This window comes from Oncorhynchus nerka, linkage group LG27, assembly GCF_034236695.1.
Source record: "Oncorhynchus nerka isolate Pitt River linkage group LG27, Oner_Uvic_2.0, whole genome shotgun sequence".
In the NCBI taxonomy this organism is placed as follows: Eukaryota; Metazoa; Chordata; class Actinopteri; order Salmoniformes; family Salmonidae; genus Oncorhynchus; species Oncorhynchus nerka.
Window position 1 is genome coordinate 76,763,566 of NC_088422.1, and position 15,740 is coordinate 76,779,305.

General features: G+C 42.4%; 3 protein-coding genes across 4 annotated transcripts in view; 2 read left to right on the top strand and 1 right to left on the bottom strand.

The window, feature by feature from the left end:
• The window catches only part of LOC115121140 (cGMP-inhibited 3',5'-cyclic phosphodiesterase 3B-like), a 129,412-nt gene extending 128,297 nt beyond the window's left edge, over positions 1-1,115 (bottom strand). The window contains exon 1 of the mRNA XM_065012014.1: positions 52-1,115. Within this exon, the coding sequence (XP_064868086.1) occupies positions 52-942 (891 nt within the window). The 5' untranslated portion in view covers positions 943-1,115. The remainder of the gene's footprint in view (positions 1-51) is intronic.
• Positions 1,116-2,103: 988 nt separating this feature from the next.
• On the top strand, positions 2,104-6,486 carry LOC115111133 (proteasome subunit alpha type-1-like). Its single transcript, XM_029637009.2, has 10 exons — positions 2,104-2,217; positions 2,924-2,968; positions 3,059-3,160; positions 3,264-3,367; positions 3,675-3,763; positions 3,882-3,952; positions 4,036-4,165; positions 4,238-4,317; positions 5,952-6,056; positions 6,214-6,486. The coding sequence occupies exons 1-10, from the start codon at positions 2,215-2,217 to the stop codon at positions 6,271-6,273; spliced, it is 789 nt and encodes a 262-aa protein (XP_029492869.1). The 5' UTR covers positions 2,104-2,214; the 3' UTR covers positions 6,274-6,486.
• Positions 6,487-8,496: 2,010 nt separating this feature from the next.
• On the top strand, positions 8,497-15,702 carry LOC115112441 (coatomer subunit beta-like). 2 transcript variants are annotated; one of them, XM_029639510.2, is made up of 22 exons: positions 8,497-8,681; positions 9,170-9,323; positions 9,453-9,682; positions 9,821-9,990; positions 10,093-10,207; positions 10,297-10,389; positions 10,891-11,028; positions 11,121-11,240; positions 11,360-11,467; positions 11,600-11,746; positions 11,855-12,000; positions 12,109-12,205; positions 12,297-12,457; positions 12,571-12,691; positions 12,789-13,016; positions 13,201-13,380; positions 13,786-13,930; positions 14,067-14,186; positions 14,293-14,438; positions 14,529-14,618; positions 15,047-15,202; positions 15,363-15,702. In XM_029639510.2, exons 2-22 carry the CDS (start codon positions 9,233-9,235, stop codon positions 15,420-15,422), a joined length of 2,862 nt encoding a protein of 953 aa, XP_029495370.2. In that variant the 5' UTR covers positions 8,497-8,681; positions 9,170-9,232; the 3' UTR covers positions 15,423-15,702. The 2 variants fall into 2 exon arrangements, with proteins under 2 accessions (XP_029495370.2, XP_029495371.2); XM_029639511.2 differs by having other exon boundaries at positions 8,548-8,571.
• Positions 15,703-15,740: the final 38 nt, after the last annotated feature.

Consider the following 15,740-nt stretch of genomic DNA (forward strand, 5'->3'; position numbering starts at 1 on the left):
TGCACAAATGAATGAAGGCAATGATGAACTTTATGCCAGCCCATGACCTACCTGTTCTCTGGATATGCACGGTAACGAAGGTCTGCGAGGCATTTTACAGCTGCCATAATAGCTGGTCGACGTTTCCCCCAAAGAAACACAACTGGACCTTCTCCTGGGTCTGATCACAGGGACTTTCTCCTCGTTGCTGGAGATCCTATTCGGCGTTTCCCTCGACGGGTAGTAATGGTCAAAACAGAGGGACAAGAGCGAGCCTGAGACACCCGCCAAACACGCAAACACGGGTCTCAGGAGTGCAGGCAGACAGCTCAGACTGGTGAAAGACACCAACCACACAACACTGGCAAACACCAGGATCAGAACACTGTGTTTGAGTTTCAAAGTGGGGATCAGTGTTAGGAGACCCACACACCCCAACACGAATAACAACCTGCCAATCATTTGCATCTGGTGTTGGTCCTCTCCCCACTGCAAAAACCGCAAAACTAAAAAATCCCCTAAGTAACATGATGCTGGCAGTGACACAAGCCAACATGTATTACTTTCCCTCTTTTTCCTCCTTAAATAAAATGTCAAAAAGAAGAATGCACAGCCTATGCTAAAGAGAGGGCTGATGGATTGAGAGAAGCCCGACAGAAAAGTCCGCAAATCCCAAAAGCTGAAGTCACTTTGCAAGCTCCTGGAAATAAGCAACGAAACTGCAAAAATTGCGAATGCACCCAGGTATAGGCCAGAAATTCTAAATATTTTTGAATTCAGAATGTCCTCAATGCAAAACCTACAGACGTTAAACAAAAATCCCCTTTGATGGACTTGTTTTAAAGGGGTGACGCAGCTCTTCACATAGCCGTTCCTGAAGCTCTCTGTGCTGTTTGCATTGGCAACCCCATCGTGGTGCCTGATTTTACTGTGCAAAACCTCTCCTTCTTCGCGAACAGCCATGTTTCCAACTGTAGCTCCTTGGATTCCTTGAAAAGTTTCCTTCTCCCAATATTCTCGCCGTATTAACTCTCAACTACCTGACGGCAAACGCACTCCATGGTCACTCAAACGTGCTCAAGCATTTTCACTAAAAGAAAGAAAGGTGAAATGTTGTTGTTTTTAGAGAAAAGGGACTCTGTGTCGCCGCCTAGATGTGACAATCCGCTACAAAAACTACAGATCGACACAGGCACGCGCTCTGCAGCACTAAAAACAAACCGTGCACTCTCATGGTCTGTCAGTAGAAGAGTGCTGCTATATAAAAACTAAGACTGTCAGAGTTAATCAGCTCGAGTTAACATTTTGTAATTTTTTAGTGCACGCATTTTTAAATCACAATTAATTGCATTGTCTGAACGCGTTCAAAATACACTGAAAACCTCAAAAATAGATAATCTATACAGCTAAAAACAACCACACAACGTCAACATGTTGACAGTGAGGTTAAAGAAAGTGTGCGTTTATCAATTTACCTGATTTTGGTTACCGTTACTTTGGACAAAATCCAAACGTCAAATAATCTTGCTTTCAAACAGATATGCAACTTGATCTGTTTCTTTAGGATTTTAGAATCGGTAAAGTACATGTTGGCCAAAAATACGGCCCATTATTTGAACGTTTAGCCATTATTATTAGTGGTAGTAGAAGTAGTAGTAATAATAGTAGTAGTATTACTATTATTATTACACATTTTTTATAGTGTAATTACATAGCCAGGCTATTGTACCCCCTATCTAGGCCTAGTTACTCTGGCAGGCCTGTGATATTGAAAGATTTCCAAATATGTTCAACTAACGAAATCTACCACTTCCTTTTTGAAAATATGTTTAATCTTAGAATACCTATTTGTGTATGTGTTCTAATGAGACTTTGTAAATGAAAGCATTGTTCCTCCACGGAATCGCATCTTTAGAGCACTACATATATCAGAGGACTCTATTTGGATAAAGCAAGTGATATGTATGTAAGAATAAGGAAAGCACCTTCAAAATCGACATTTTCAGCAGTAAATAGTTGATTTCGACGAGATTGTAGATTATGTTTAACATTAGGTGTATTGAGTAATTACTTTGTGTATTGTGGGTGGTTTCTGATTTATTCAGCAGTGTCTGGTGAAGAATTTCACATCACATCTGTAATCTACTTGTTCCCCTTTGCACAGACGTCAATAGGAAAAGTAATCAAGCTCTAATCGGTTATCTGAGGCGCTTGTTGGTGGAAAGCTCTATCATCATGGTAAGCTTGGAAGAAATAATATAATATGTACGATATATCAAAAGTGACTGCAAACGTAATAATTAAATGCACCAGAAATCTCTGTTGTCTGTAGTTGGATGGAAAGGCTACTTAGCTAGCTATCCATAGCAATGAGTAAGCATTTAGTTAAGCTTACTAGCCACGCTGCTGTAACTTACCGGTTAAGAAAAAGGTAATGAAATATAATAGCTGGCTAGGCTAACAACAAATCCTATGGCTGCACCCCTAACCTGTGACTATCCCATATTTTGGGTAGAATATGATAGTAGTAGCTAACTTCTTTCTTAATGTTATTGGACATAGCTAACATTTTAATCAATGGTAGCTAACTAGCTAGCTAATGTTATCCATTCAGCTACCTACCTACCTACCTACCTAGATTAGTTGTTCACAACTTGAAGTCAAACTTCACTGTGTGAAGACCAATCTGTGTTGCTAGCTAGTTAGTTAAATCAGATATATTTTAGCTGAGTCATTGCCTTGTTAAAGATACGTAAGAAGTAACTGTTACCATTAAAAAGTGGGCTTTGTGCAGCCAATATAAACAATGGAGCAAAAATGGGTTCCATGATAACATTAAATGGAACTTGATTTCTATTATGGAATCAATGATGACATATTGTTCTATGACGACAGCAACATGTATGTTTCTAGATTGTAAGACTAATTTTTGTATTTTTCTTAGTTCCGCAACCAGTATGACAATGATGTCACCGTTTGGAGTCCACAGGTAAGAGTCTGCAAATACAGGTAATGTAACAGTCAGCAATTTCAGCTGCAATATTTGTGACTCATAACAGGTCACTGTTTTGTGTTTCAGGGGCGTATTCATCAGATTGAATATGCTATGGAAGCAGTGAAACAAGGATCTGCCACAGTGGGTCTGAAATCTCGCAGTCATGCTGTGCTTGTGGCTCTGAAGGTACAATTTACATTGATTTTACATTTGCATTCAAGAACATGATTATATGAAAAGCAGTGTAAAAGTAGTCTATTTTTAATCCTAATTTTGTGTTCTTGTCCAGAGAGCTCAGTCCGAGTTGGCTGCCCATCAGAAGAAAATACTACACGTCGACAGCCATATTGGCATCTCCATTGCTGGCCTCACTGCTGATGCAAGGCTACTCTGGTAAGAGGATCTGTTGTGCATGGTTTTTCATATTGGGGCGGCAGGGTAGCCTAGTGGTTAGAGTGTTGGACTAGTAACCGGAAGGTTGCAAGTTCAAACCCCCGAGCTGACAAGGTAATCTGTCGTTCTGCCCCTGAACAGGCAGTTAACCCACTGTTCCTAGGCCGTCATTGAAAATAAGAATTTGTTCTTAACTGACTTGCCTGGTTAAATAAAGGTAAAAAAATATATATATATTCTTGTAGAGAATTAGACAGTATTCTTCTGACTGAGGTTAACACTTCTCTCTTCCATCATACTCCTTCAGCAACTTTATGCGCCAGGAGTGCCTGGACTCCAGGTTCGTGTTTGATCGGCCTCTCCCTGTGTCCCGCTTGGTCACACTAATTGGAAGCAGTATCCTTTTACCACAAATGTAGTTTTTATGATGCTTAACATGAATTGTCTGTATTGATCATTTGAAAAGTTATTATACCGTTGCAACTAAGACAATCGACCTTGACCTAGCACTCAGAAACCCAGATCCCTACACAGAGATATGGAAGAAGGCCTTATGGTGTGGGATTACTCATCGCAGGATATGACGTAAGATATGTATTGGTTGGTTTGTTCCTCTGTAAATATTAGTGGAGTAGTATGTCATATCTAATATTGTCTGTCTTTTCTAGGATATGGGGCCACACATTTTCCAGACCTGCCCCTCTGCCAACTACTTTGATTGCAAGGCCATGTCCATAGGGGCCCGCTCCCAGTCTGCACGTACCTATCTGGAAAGACATATGGACACTTTTCTCGACTGTGAGTATTTTAAGCCTTTTCTTCTCTGCTTCTGATGTAAGCACGTTGTAAAACTTTCATTCTGTCTTGTAGGTGAACTGAATGACCTGGTTCAACATGGCCTCCGGGGACTGAGAGAAACTCTACCTGCAGAACAAGATCTTACCACAAAGGTAAACCTTAAGCTTACTGCAAGCTCTATGGAGACGCAAGATTCAGAGCGTAGCGCAATGTTGGAATGTCGTTTTTTGTCACAAAAGGGGCTGCTTCTTGTAATACCATCCGGCATTCAACATGCTTTTCTACTACCTGAAAATTGAGATGCGCCGTATCATTCTTTCCGCAGCCGTGGGGGCAGTGTTGTCACTTGGTTCCTCAATCTGATCTATAGGTTATTAATCAAAATAGCCTATTTTGCATTGATAATCAAACAACAAGAATCCACCCAAAAAGGTATTTTGTTTAGAAGTTATAACTATCAGGATAGTGTGAAATGGTATAACCTGCTATAGCCAACTAGCTAGCCATATGATTTTTTCTCTGTGAGCAAAACATTATGATGTTCTGTTTTTAGCTGATATGGGAATTAATACACAAGCAGCATATCAAACTGGGATAATGTTTTGGGTTACACTTAGTGATGTTACGTTTGATGCCTGAATTCTGAGTCAAAATCGCTAAGAAGTGTACTTCGAGGCAGTGTGCAAATGCCTGTATCACGAATATCAGAAGCATGTGATTAATGACATGAAGCTTCGTTTCGTCGAACAACCACCTGATTGGTTTGGTAGAAGACAAAAAGGCTATGCTGAGCACACGCTAATTTGGCTGCTCTAAAAAAAAAAATGAACAGCCGACGTAACTAGTGTACACTGTTGATTAAAGCCTTGAGTAATGAACCTATTTGACACAATTTTCTTGAAAACCTCAGCTTCAGGAAGCTTTGTTTCCCCGTCAGTAGTTAAACCTGCAAGTATACAAATATTTGCCAGTGCATATGTTTTAATTATAAATCTGATTCATTTCATAAGGAGATAGATGTGGGAAGTTAAAAAAGCTAGCTAGCTTCCTATGTTTAAAGCCAGCTAGCCAGGCTACCAGCTAGCTACTAATAAAAATGAAAATATTACAAAACTTTGCTATCGCCCCCTTGTGAGTCACTTTACATCTACCTACATGTAAATATTTCCTCAATTACCTCGACTAACTTGTGCCCCCGCATATTGACTCTGTACCGGTACACCCAGTATATAGCCTCGCTACTGTTATTTTATTATTGTTCTTTTAATTATGTTATTTTTCTATTCTTGTTTTATGTTGTTATTTTTTTAACTTCAGTTTATTTTAGTAAATAATTTCTTAACACCTATTTTTCTTAACTGCATTGTTGGTTAAGGGCTTGTAAGTAAACATTTCACTAAGGTCTACACCTGTTCTATTTGGCATATGTGACAAATAAAATCCGATTTGATTTGAATGGGAGTGGGACCGGCAAGGATATCATGTTACCAAAACATATCCCCTGCTCCAACAATCCCACTGCACCCACGTGCACGTAGATCAACGGAGTGAAGCTTGTAGTAACCTTAAGACTTTTAATATCAGGCTACTGTCCAATTATCTACTCCTCACCCTGAAGTGGACTCTCATTCGCTCCCCCTTATGGGATGGACTGGTATAACTACTATGTGAAAACACCTTCTAGCCATTCTTACACTAATCCAGTGTTTTTAAATTCATGAGGGGTTCAGAGAGAAGGGAACACAAGTTCATTCACAGATTGACAATTTACTGTCTGCCCTTTTAGAATGTGTCCGTTGGGATTGTTGGCAAGGACATGGAGTTCACCATCTACGATGATGGCGATGTGGCATCATTCCTTGAAGGCCTTGAGGAGAGGCCACAGAGAAGGGTAAGGAACAACTTGGCAAATGTTGAATACAAATATTTTCTCTGAGGAAACTTGTCAAGAGGAACAGTTATTGCCTTAATAAGGTTATTGACGGTACATTATTCAGTTATCTCCATACCTGACAATGCACATGCCATGTCCTCTTGTTGTGCTGCAGGTTGCCCAGCCAGACGACGAGGTGGCAGCAGAGAAGCCAGAAGAGCCCATGGAGCTCTGAGATTGAAGTGTGTCCCAGACAGTGTGAAGATGACAACGCTCTTATCCCTGATTCATTCAGTCAATATTCCACCCACAATCACTTGTAACTGTATCAACATGGAGAACAATTACCATTATACTTGTGTATGTTCAAGTCGACTATCTATGATTTTTGTGAACGGTTCAATGTTTGCATACATTTTTTGTCATTAAAGACAAACCTTTTCTGAAATTGTCTGGTTCGTTAAACTTCTTATGGCTGGGGGGCAGTATTGAGTAGCTTGGATGAATAATGTGCCCATAGTAAACTGCCTGCTACTCAGGCCCAGAAGCTATGATATGCATATTATTAGTAGATGTGGATAGAAAACACTGAATGTTCTAAAACTGTTTGAATGATGTCTGTGAGTATAACAGAACTCATATGGCAGGCAAAAACCTGAGAAAAAATCCAACCAGGAAGTGGGAAATTTGAGGTTTGTACGTTTTCAAGTCTTTGCCTATCCAATATACAGTGTCTATGCAGTCATTTAGCACTTCCTAAGGCTTCCACTAGATGTCAACAGTCTTTAGAACCTTGTTTCAGGCTTCTACTGCGAAGGGGGAGTGAATGAGAGCTGTTTCAAACCGGTATCTGGCAGAGTGCCATGAGCTCAGGCTCGCCTGCGCCCGTGAGAGTTAGCTGCGTTTCTTTTCCTCTCTGAAGACATTGGAATTGTCCGGTTGGAATATTATTGAAGATTTATGATAAAAACATCCTTAAGATTGATTCTATACATCGTTTGACATGTTTCTACGAACTGTAATGGAATTGCCGTCTGAACTAAGTGCCTGCCCCTTGTGAATTTGGATTTGTGAACTAAACGCGTGAACAAAAAGGAGGTATTTGGACAAATTATGGACTTTATCGAACAAAACAAACATTTATTGTGGATCTGGGATTCCTGGGAATGCATTCTGATGAAGATCATCAAAGGTAAGTGAATATTTATAATGCTATTTCTGACTTCTGTTGATTCCACAACATGGCAGGTATCTGTATGGCTTGTTTTGGTCTCTGAGCGCTATACTCAGATTATTGCATGGTGTGCTTTTTCCGTAAAGCTTTTTCGAAATCTGACACAGCGGTTGCATTAAGGTGAAGTTTATCTATAATTACATGCATAAAACTTGTATCTTTTATCAATGTTTATTATGAGTATTTCTGTAAATTGATGTGGCTCTCCAAAATCACCGGATGTTTTGGAAGCAAAACATTACCGAACATAACACACCAATGTAAACTGAGAATTGTGGATATAAATATGAACTTTATCGAACAAAACATACATGTATTGTGTAACATGAAGTCCTATGAGTGTCATCTGATGAAGATCATCAAAGGTTAGTCATTAATTTTATCTCTTTCTGCTTTTTGTGACTCCTCTTTGGCTGGAAAAATGGCGGTGTTTTTCTGTGACTAGGTGCTGACCTAACATAATCACATGGTATGCTTTCGTCGTAAAGCCTTTTTGAAATCGGACACTGTGGTGGGATTAACAACAATTTGATCTTTAAAATGGTGTAAAAATACTTGTATGTTTGAGGAATTTTAATTATTACATTTCTCTTGTTTGAATTTGGCGCACAGCACTTTCACTGGCTTTTGCCATATCGATCCCGTTAACGGGATTTTAGCCGTAATAGGTTTTTAAAAGAAATGTAACATCACGTTTATCTTTTCTCATTACTGCATTGTCATTCTATGTTCTTATGTGGCCACTCGGTGGTGGATGTTTTCAAAGAGGTAGGAACCAAAGTGGGGGTTTATTTATGCCTAAACACCAACTGAACTTTGAACAAAAAAATTAAAACATAGATGTTCAAACTTCATGACTATCCAGGATTACTATGGACTTTATTGAATCGTAATCACTGGTAAAACAACCTACTTACAAACCCAATTTAAATGGTAACCTTATATAATGTGGCTTGGTTAACCTTCTGGATTGGACCATACCAAGTGATGGGCGGATGGGTCAATTATAAACAAAATCTACAATTCAATATTTCATAAATAGCAAATGTATAAATTACTTGTAGCAAAAACATGTAAAGCATCAGTTCAGTACATCCATGGAGGCAATATAGAATATTGTTACATTGGGCAACACTCATAATTAGAATTTCGTCTTCGCGTCTAGACATCCGGGTTATTTGTCCCTTTTCACTTGCTGTATCAGTGATGTGGCTCAGAAAGTAGCTAATCTTTCCACGTCACAGGGAAGTGGGGAACGGACAGCTCGAGAAGATCTCTGAGCAATTTACAGATGCCCAAGTAAATAAGAGACGCGACATCTGAGTCTATTTTAAAATATAGTAAACGTGCAGTAAGGTAGCTAAGTGCTTATTTCTCTATCGTAACCAAGTGCGGAAGGATTGGTTTAGGTAATTGTATTCCAAATATGTTTTGGTATCTATCCACCATTTGCAAGCTAACGCTAGCTGTCATGGACGACAAGCGTTTGAGCTTGCTCTATTTGCAATAACAAAACATCCGGCTAGTTTACTAGGCTCTGTGAAGTGATACTGCCATATTGCATTTTTTGTTGTTGTGAATGTCACTGACTGAGCTGCATAATTCGTTAGGCTATTGACTTGTCAGTAACTAGCATACTAGCTAACAGCCGAGGCGGCCTGTGTGAATGAATAACATTTACTGGCTACTCAACAAACAAAACAACCTAGCTACTATAGTACAAGCTAGCTAACTGACTTGTCTACGTGGATGTGTCGACTAGCTACCACATATTTCTTAGTTACAGCAGTGCAGTATTCGAAAGCACGAATCGTGTTCAATAACTTATATGTGTAATAGCACCTATGTTTACATTTGTCGGATTATGCATTAACATTACTTGATGGGTACTTCATAGGAATCATTTTAACAGTTCTGTTGATTGGGGTGTTGCAAGAGGAAAGAGGATCCATCCGGCAAAATGACAGCCGCCGAGAATGTTTGTTACACTTTGATCAATGTTCCAAATGACTCCGAACCTCCATCGGAAGTCAGTCTCAAAGCAGACTTGGGTAAGTATCCTCTGTTGACCCTATCTGCATTGGCAATAGGCACCTAACCACCCCTAAACTATCAGCGTGACTGATCTGTGATTAGTGTGACTTTAAGAGTAATACAATGTTATTTTTTCCTGATATCAGAAAAAGGAGAGATCAAGGCAAAGACAGAGGCCCTGAAGAAGGTAATCATCATGATACTGAATGGAGAGAAGCTGCCAGGCCTACTGATGACCATCATCCGATTTGTCCTCCCACTTCAAGACCACACCATTAAAAAACTTCTGCTAGTCTTCTGGGAGATTGTCCCCAAAACGACTCCAGATGGCAAGCTGCTTCAGGAGATGATCCTTGTCTGTGACGCCTACAGAAAGGTATTGGAGCATAATACACAAGTGTACTGTCACTGTATGTCTGAATGTTAGATACATTATATAATTAGCACAAGAAAGTATGACGTGTGACTATTTCATTTAATGCCTCTTATTCAAGGGTATGTTTGTCTGTTTCAGGACTTGCAGCACCCCAACGAGTTCATCCGTGGATCCACCCTGCGCTTTCTGTGCAAGTTGAAGGAGTCTGAGCTGCTGGAGCCCCTCATGCCAGCCATCCGCGCCTGCCTGGAGCACCGCCACAGCTACGTTCGCCGCAATGCTGTACTGGCCATCTACACCATCTACAGGTACACTTACTGTAGTGATACAATATGGAAGTCCCGTATGACTGTTTATGACCCTTAATGGGGAACATGGCATTTACTTGAGCAATTTTATTTCCATCTCAGGAACTTTGAAAATCTTATCCCAGATGCCCCTGAGTTGATCCATGATTTCCTTGTGAATGAAAAAGATGCCAGCTGCAAGAGAAATGCTTTCATGATGCTCATTCACGCAGACCAGGTCAATTGCATCTTAACCTTTTTTAGTAGTGACCGATCACCAACATTTTTCTGTGTCTGGGACTAACACTGGTCATTTCCACTGTGCAGGACAGAGCTCTGGATTACCTCAGCACCTGCATTGATCAAGTACATACATTTGGAGATATTCTCCAGTTGGTCATTGTGGAGCTGATTTACAAGGTGAGTCCTTCAGACATTTTCCCACCAGAAACCTCCCAGATATCTCTCTTGAGAAATATGTAGAGAATCCATTGGACGGCACACAATAGGTCCAAACCGTCGTTTGGGTTAGGGGAGGGTTTGGCCGTCAGGGATGGCCTTGTCTCATCCCGCACTAGCGACTCCTGTGGCTGGCCGGGCTCAGTACATGCTGACACGGTTGCCAGGTGTACGGTGGTTCCTCTGACACGTTGGTGCGGCTGGCTTCCGGTTTAAGTGGGCATTGTGTCAAGAAGCAGTGCAGCTTAGCTGGGTTGTGTTTTCGGAGGACGCACGACTCTAGACCTTCGCCTCTCCCGAGTCCATAATGGGAGTTGCATCGATGAGACAAGACTAACTACCAATTGGATACCATGAAATTGGGGAGAAAAAGGGCACAAAAATAAATCTTCAATTGAAAATTATATCCACGTAAGTACTAGCTTTTTTATTTGCCATGTCTCTTGTTTCCTCAATGTTTAGGTGTGCCACGCTAACCCGTCTGAGCGTGCCCGCTTCATCCGCTGCATCTACAACCTGTTGCAGTCCTCCAGCCCTGCCGTCAAGTACGAGGCAGCTGGCACTCTTGTCACGCTGTCCAGCGCACCCACTGCCATCAAGGTACCCCCTCTCACTTATCTACAACACAGCACCGCTGTGGATTTTGGTCTGGCATTGTTTGTCTTTCAATGGCATTTGTGTGTTTGTTCTAGGCTGCTGCCCAGTGCTACATCGACCTGATCATCAAGGAGAGTGACAACAACGTGAAGCTGATCGTCCTGGATCGTCTGATAGAGCTGAAGGAGCATCCCACTCATGAACGTGTTCTCCAGGTACTCCAACTTCACTTTCATTAATGTTGCTCCTGGTGAACAGACTCCATGTTAGGTACCAGTAAGTCTTTGAAGTGTAATAATAACCTGGTTAACATGTCTGTTCTCTGTCCACCCAGGACCTGGTGATGGACATTCTGCGTGTTTTGAGCACGCCTGACCTCGAGGTCCGGAAGAAGACCCTGCAGCTGGCCTTGGACCTAGTCTCATCCCGGAACGTAGAGGAGGTGGGGGTGTCATCCTCAGGACTATTCTCTCCTGTCTCTGTGGACTCTCCTGTCTCTGTGGACTCGCCTCTCCTGTCTATTTTGTAAAAGGATGATTATTCTAACTAAGGTGTTCATGTGTTTGTGTTCCAGTTGGTGATAGTTCTGAAGAAGGAGGTGATTAAGACCAACAATGTGACGGAGCATGAGGACACTGATAAATTCAGGCAGCTGCTGGTGCGCACCCTCCACTCATGCAGTGTACGCTTTCCTGACATGGCGGCCAATGTCATTCCTGTGGTGAGTCTACCGATCTACCCTGTTCTCACACACACCCTGAAATCAAACACAGCTAGCGTCATTCTGTCCTCTGTGATGTATTCTAAATAACATACGTGTGTCACTCAGCTGATGGAGTTCCTGAGTGACACTAATGAGGCAGCTGCGGCTGATGTGCTGGAGTTTGTGAGGGAGGCCATTCAGAGGTTCGACAACCTGAGGCCCCTCATCATCGAGAAGATGCTGGAAGTCTTCCACACCATCAGGACTGTCAAGTAAGACCAAGACCGACAAGCTTACATATAAATAGACAATCACAGGATGCTTTTGGAGAATTACTGATTTATTTTTTTATGCTGACATCCAATCTTTTAAACTGTTAGGATCTACAGAGGAGCGCTTTGGATCCTGGGAGAATACTGCAGCACTAAAGAGGACATTCAGAGTGTGATGACAGAAGTGCGCAGGTCGCTTGGAGAGGTGTGTGTGCTTATGGATTATTCATTTACTTTCAGCGCCCAATACCAGAGTGATACTTGATGCCAGTTGCTCATGTCTGTCCCTTTTTCAGATTCCCATAGTAGAGAACGAGATCAAGAAAGAGGCTGGGGAGGGGAAGCCGGAAGAAGAGGTGAGCGCAGCGCCAGCAGCCAAACTGGTGACAGAGATGGGCACCTACGTCACACAGAGCGCCCTCAGCTCCTCCCGTCCCTCAAAGAAGGAAGAGGACAGGTCAAATAAATCACCTTTTGTGTCTAAAATGCATAGTTTCTTAGCTTGCAGTGATTGTCTTTCAGGAGTGGGTGATATGTCACTAAATGAAACTGTCGTCTCTTTCCCTGTAGGCCTCCTCTCAGGGGCTTCTTGATGGACGGAGACTTCTATGTGGCAGCCTCTTTAGCCACAACCCTGACCAAAGTGGCCCTGCGATATGTCACCATAGTTCAAGACAAAAAGAGACAGAATGTAAGTATAGAAACGGTTGTGATTTAGGTGTTCCATGTTCACTGTCCATTGAAAGTCATGAAGTGATTCTAATGCTCTATCACCATCTCCCCTTCAGTCCTTTGTGGCTGAGTCTATGCTGATCATGGCCACCATCCTCCACTTGGGCAAGTCCTCTCTGCCCAAGAAGCCCATCACAGACGACGATGTGGACCGCATCTCGCTGTGCCTCAAGGTGCTGTCCGAGTGTTCGCCCCTCATGAACGACATCTTTAACAAGGAGTGCCGCAAGTCCCTGTCTCACATGCTCACTGTCAGGCTGGAGGAGGAGAAGCTATCTCAGAAGGTAGGGAGGAGCGCTGGCTGCTAGATTACTAGGCCACTCCAGTCCACTCTTCTCACTAAACCACTGCCTTCTCCCAGTTCAATCAGCTATACTCTAGTTCTCCCTTCACCTGGCTGCCTATCCATTTGGACACTGCTGGATTGTATTGCTATGTGCTGATGGTGTTCTGTGCTCTTATCCACAGAAAGAGTCAGAGAAGCGGAACGTGCTGGTGCAGGCAGACGACCCCATTTCCTTTATGCAACTGACGGCCAAGAACGAGACGTCCTCCAAGGAGGACCAGTTCCAGCTCAGTTTACTGGCTGCCATGGGAACCACTCTTAAAAAGGAGGCTAACGACCCCATGGCCTCCAAACTCAACAAGGTACACATACAAGGACCCAGTAGACACACACACTGTTCTGTTACAGAATTACAAAATTGTGTGCTTGTGAAATCACACAGTCATGTGCCTTTTTGGATAGTAGATGTGTGATATACCTCAAGTTGCCAGCAGGTGGCTTTGTGTTTCCAACGTGACAGTGAGCCATTGCAAAAGAGAAATCAGTGTTTTCTAGTTCTGTTCCACAGGAACGACTATGAAAGAGGGAATGAATATAACAACATTTCTAGGTTCAGGCTATGGCATGGATTGTATCAGGATCCTATTCCGAAATGTACGTTTTCATCTTAGCTATTAGTGCTGTTGAGGTAATTATTGACAGTTGCTCCGTTGTATAACAACAGGTTGGTGAGGACCGTGTCATTCTGAGTGTATGTTGTATTGCAGGTTACCCAGCTGACTGGTTTCTCAGACCCAGTCTATGCTGAGGCCTATGTCCATGTCAACCAGTATGACATTGTGCTGGACGTGCTGGTCGTCAACCAAACCAACGACACCCTTCAGAATTGCACCCTGGAACTGGCGACATTGGGTGAGGTCCTAGTCTATAGTTCATATGACTATATGCAGAGTCATACAACCTTACTAAGGGCTGTTTCAGGGCAATTTCTCTTGTTTGCCATAGGTGATGTATGTCTAATGCTGATATAAACCTTTCAATCCAACAGGTGACCTCAAGCTGGTTGAGAAGCCTTCTCCTCTCACTCTGGCACCCCATGACTTTGCCAACATCAAGGCTAACGTCAAAGTGGCGTCCACAGAGAATGGCATCATATTTGGCAACATAGGTAAGAGGATCACTTCTAACTTCTGTCAGAATACTTGTCATGAATAATCTGATGCCAGCCTCCACTCCATGTGTACGACATCAGTTCTAATGTCTGTCTGTCTCAGTGTATGACATATCAGGAGCTGCCAGCGACAGGAACTGCGTGGTCCTCAGTGACATCCACATTGACATCATGGACTACATCCAGCCAGCCTCGTGCACAGATGCAGAGTTCAGACAGATGTGGGCCGAGTTTGAGTGGGAGAATAAGGTACTACCGCTAGATAAGAGAACAGTCCATATTTGGTTTTGCTTTGTTAGTGTGTTCAGTGGATGATCGTAATAACACTGTTTATTCTAGGTGACAGTGAACACCAACATTGCAGACCTGAATGAGTACCTCCACCACATCCTCAGCTCCACCAACATGAAGTGCCTGACCCCAGAGAAGGTACAGTAGTCGTGGAATATTGCCGTTAGAACTACATCAATAGGACGATGATGTGTAGAACAGAACCTGGCAGATGGGAAGGCTAATGAGTGGAAGTTGTCAGAGTGTCTAACTTTTCTGTTGCTGCTACCTTTTTTACAGTGTTAGGATTTGATTTCTAAATGGCTTTTTATAATTATCTGATTGAATCAATCCGTTTGATAAGAAAAGGGCGCCCTGCTAGATACAGGCAATATGTACCTATTATTTTGTATCAAGTTCTTCATCAATCCACTGATGGATTTAGACAGTTAAGATTAGCTTGACTCTCTCTTGTCATAGCCCTGTCTTCAGCAAACTCAGCACATTTCATACTCATACTACTGGGTCAAATAGGTAGTAATGCATGTGATGCTCACTCACACAACCTTGTCTGTCCTTACAACCAGGCACTTTCTGGCTTCTGTGGCTTCATGGCTGCCAACCTGTATGCCCGCTCCATCTTCGGTGAAGACGCCCTGGCCAACGTCAGCATTGAGAAGCCCATCCACCTGGGTCCTGATGCCCCTGTCAACGGACACATCCGCATCCGGGCCAAGAGCCAGGTGAGAAACTCACTCCCCACTCAGACTACATCCCAAAATGCACCCTATTCCCTATATAGTGCACTCTTTTTGGGGTGCAGACGACGTAATGATAGAATAATGCAAACATCGGGGTGGAATTGTTTATACATTGCAAGTAACACTTCCCCTCTCTCGACAGGGTATGGCATTGAGTCTGGGTGACAAGATCAACCTTTCCCAGAAAAAAACGTCTGTATAAAGTGAACTGAAAACCAGCAGTCCAACTGAGAACTCCACATTACTGGATAAGATTCATCTGCAAAGAAATGTGCTTTCTGCTCGTCCTCTCTAGTCTCGTCTGTCTCTGGCCATAAAGCGCTACACTATTTTTTGGATTGCCATTTTGATTAAGTACTGTTCTATGTCTGTATGCGAAATGGTTTTACACCTGTGTCAGGACGAAACTCCCTCTTATTGTCCTCGACGTGATATCCTTGGCCTTTCTTTCATTTTCAATAAACATGACATATATAACAAAACATACTCCCAACATTTGTCAGACGATGGGCTGTTAGCG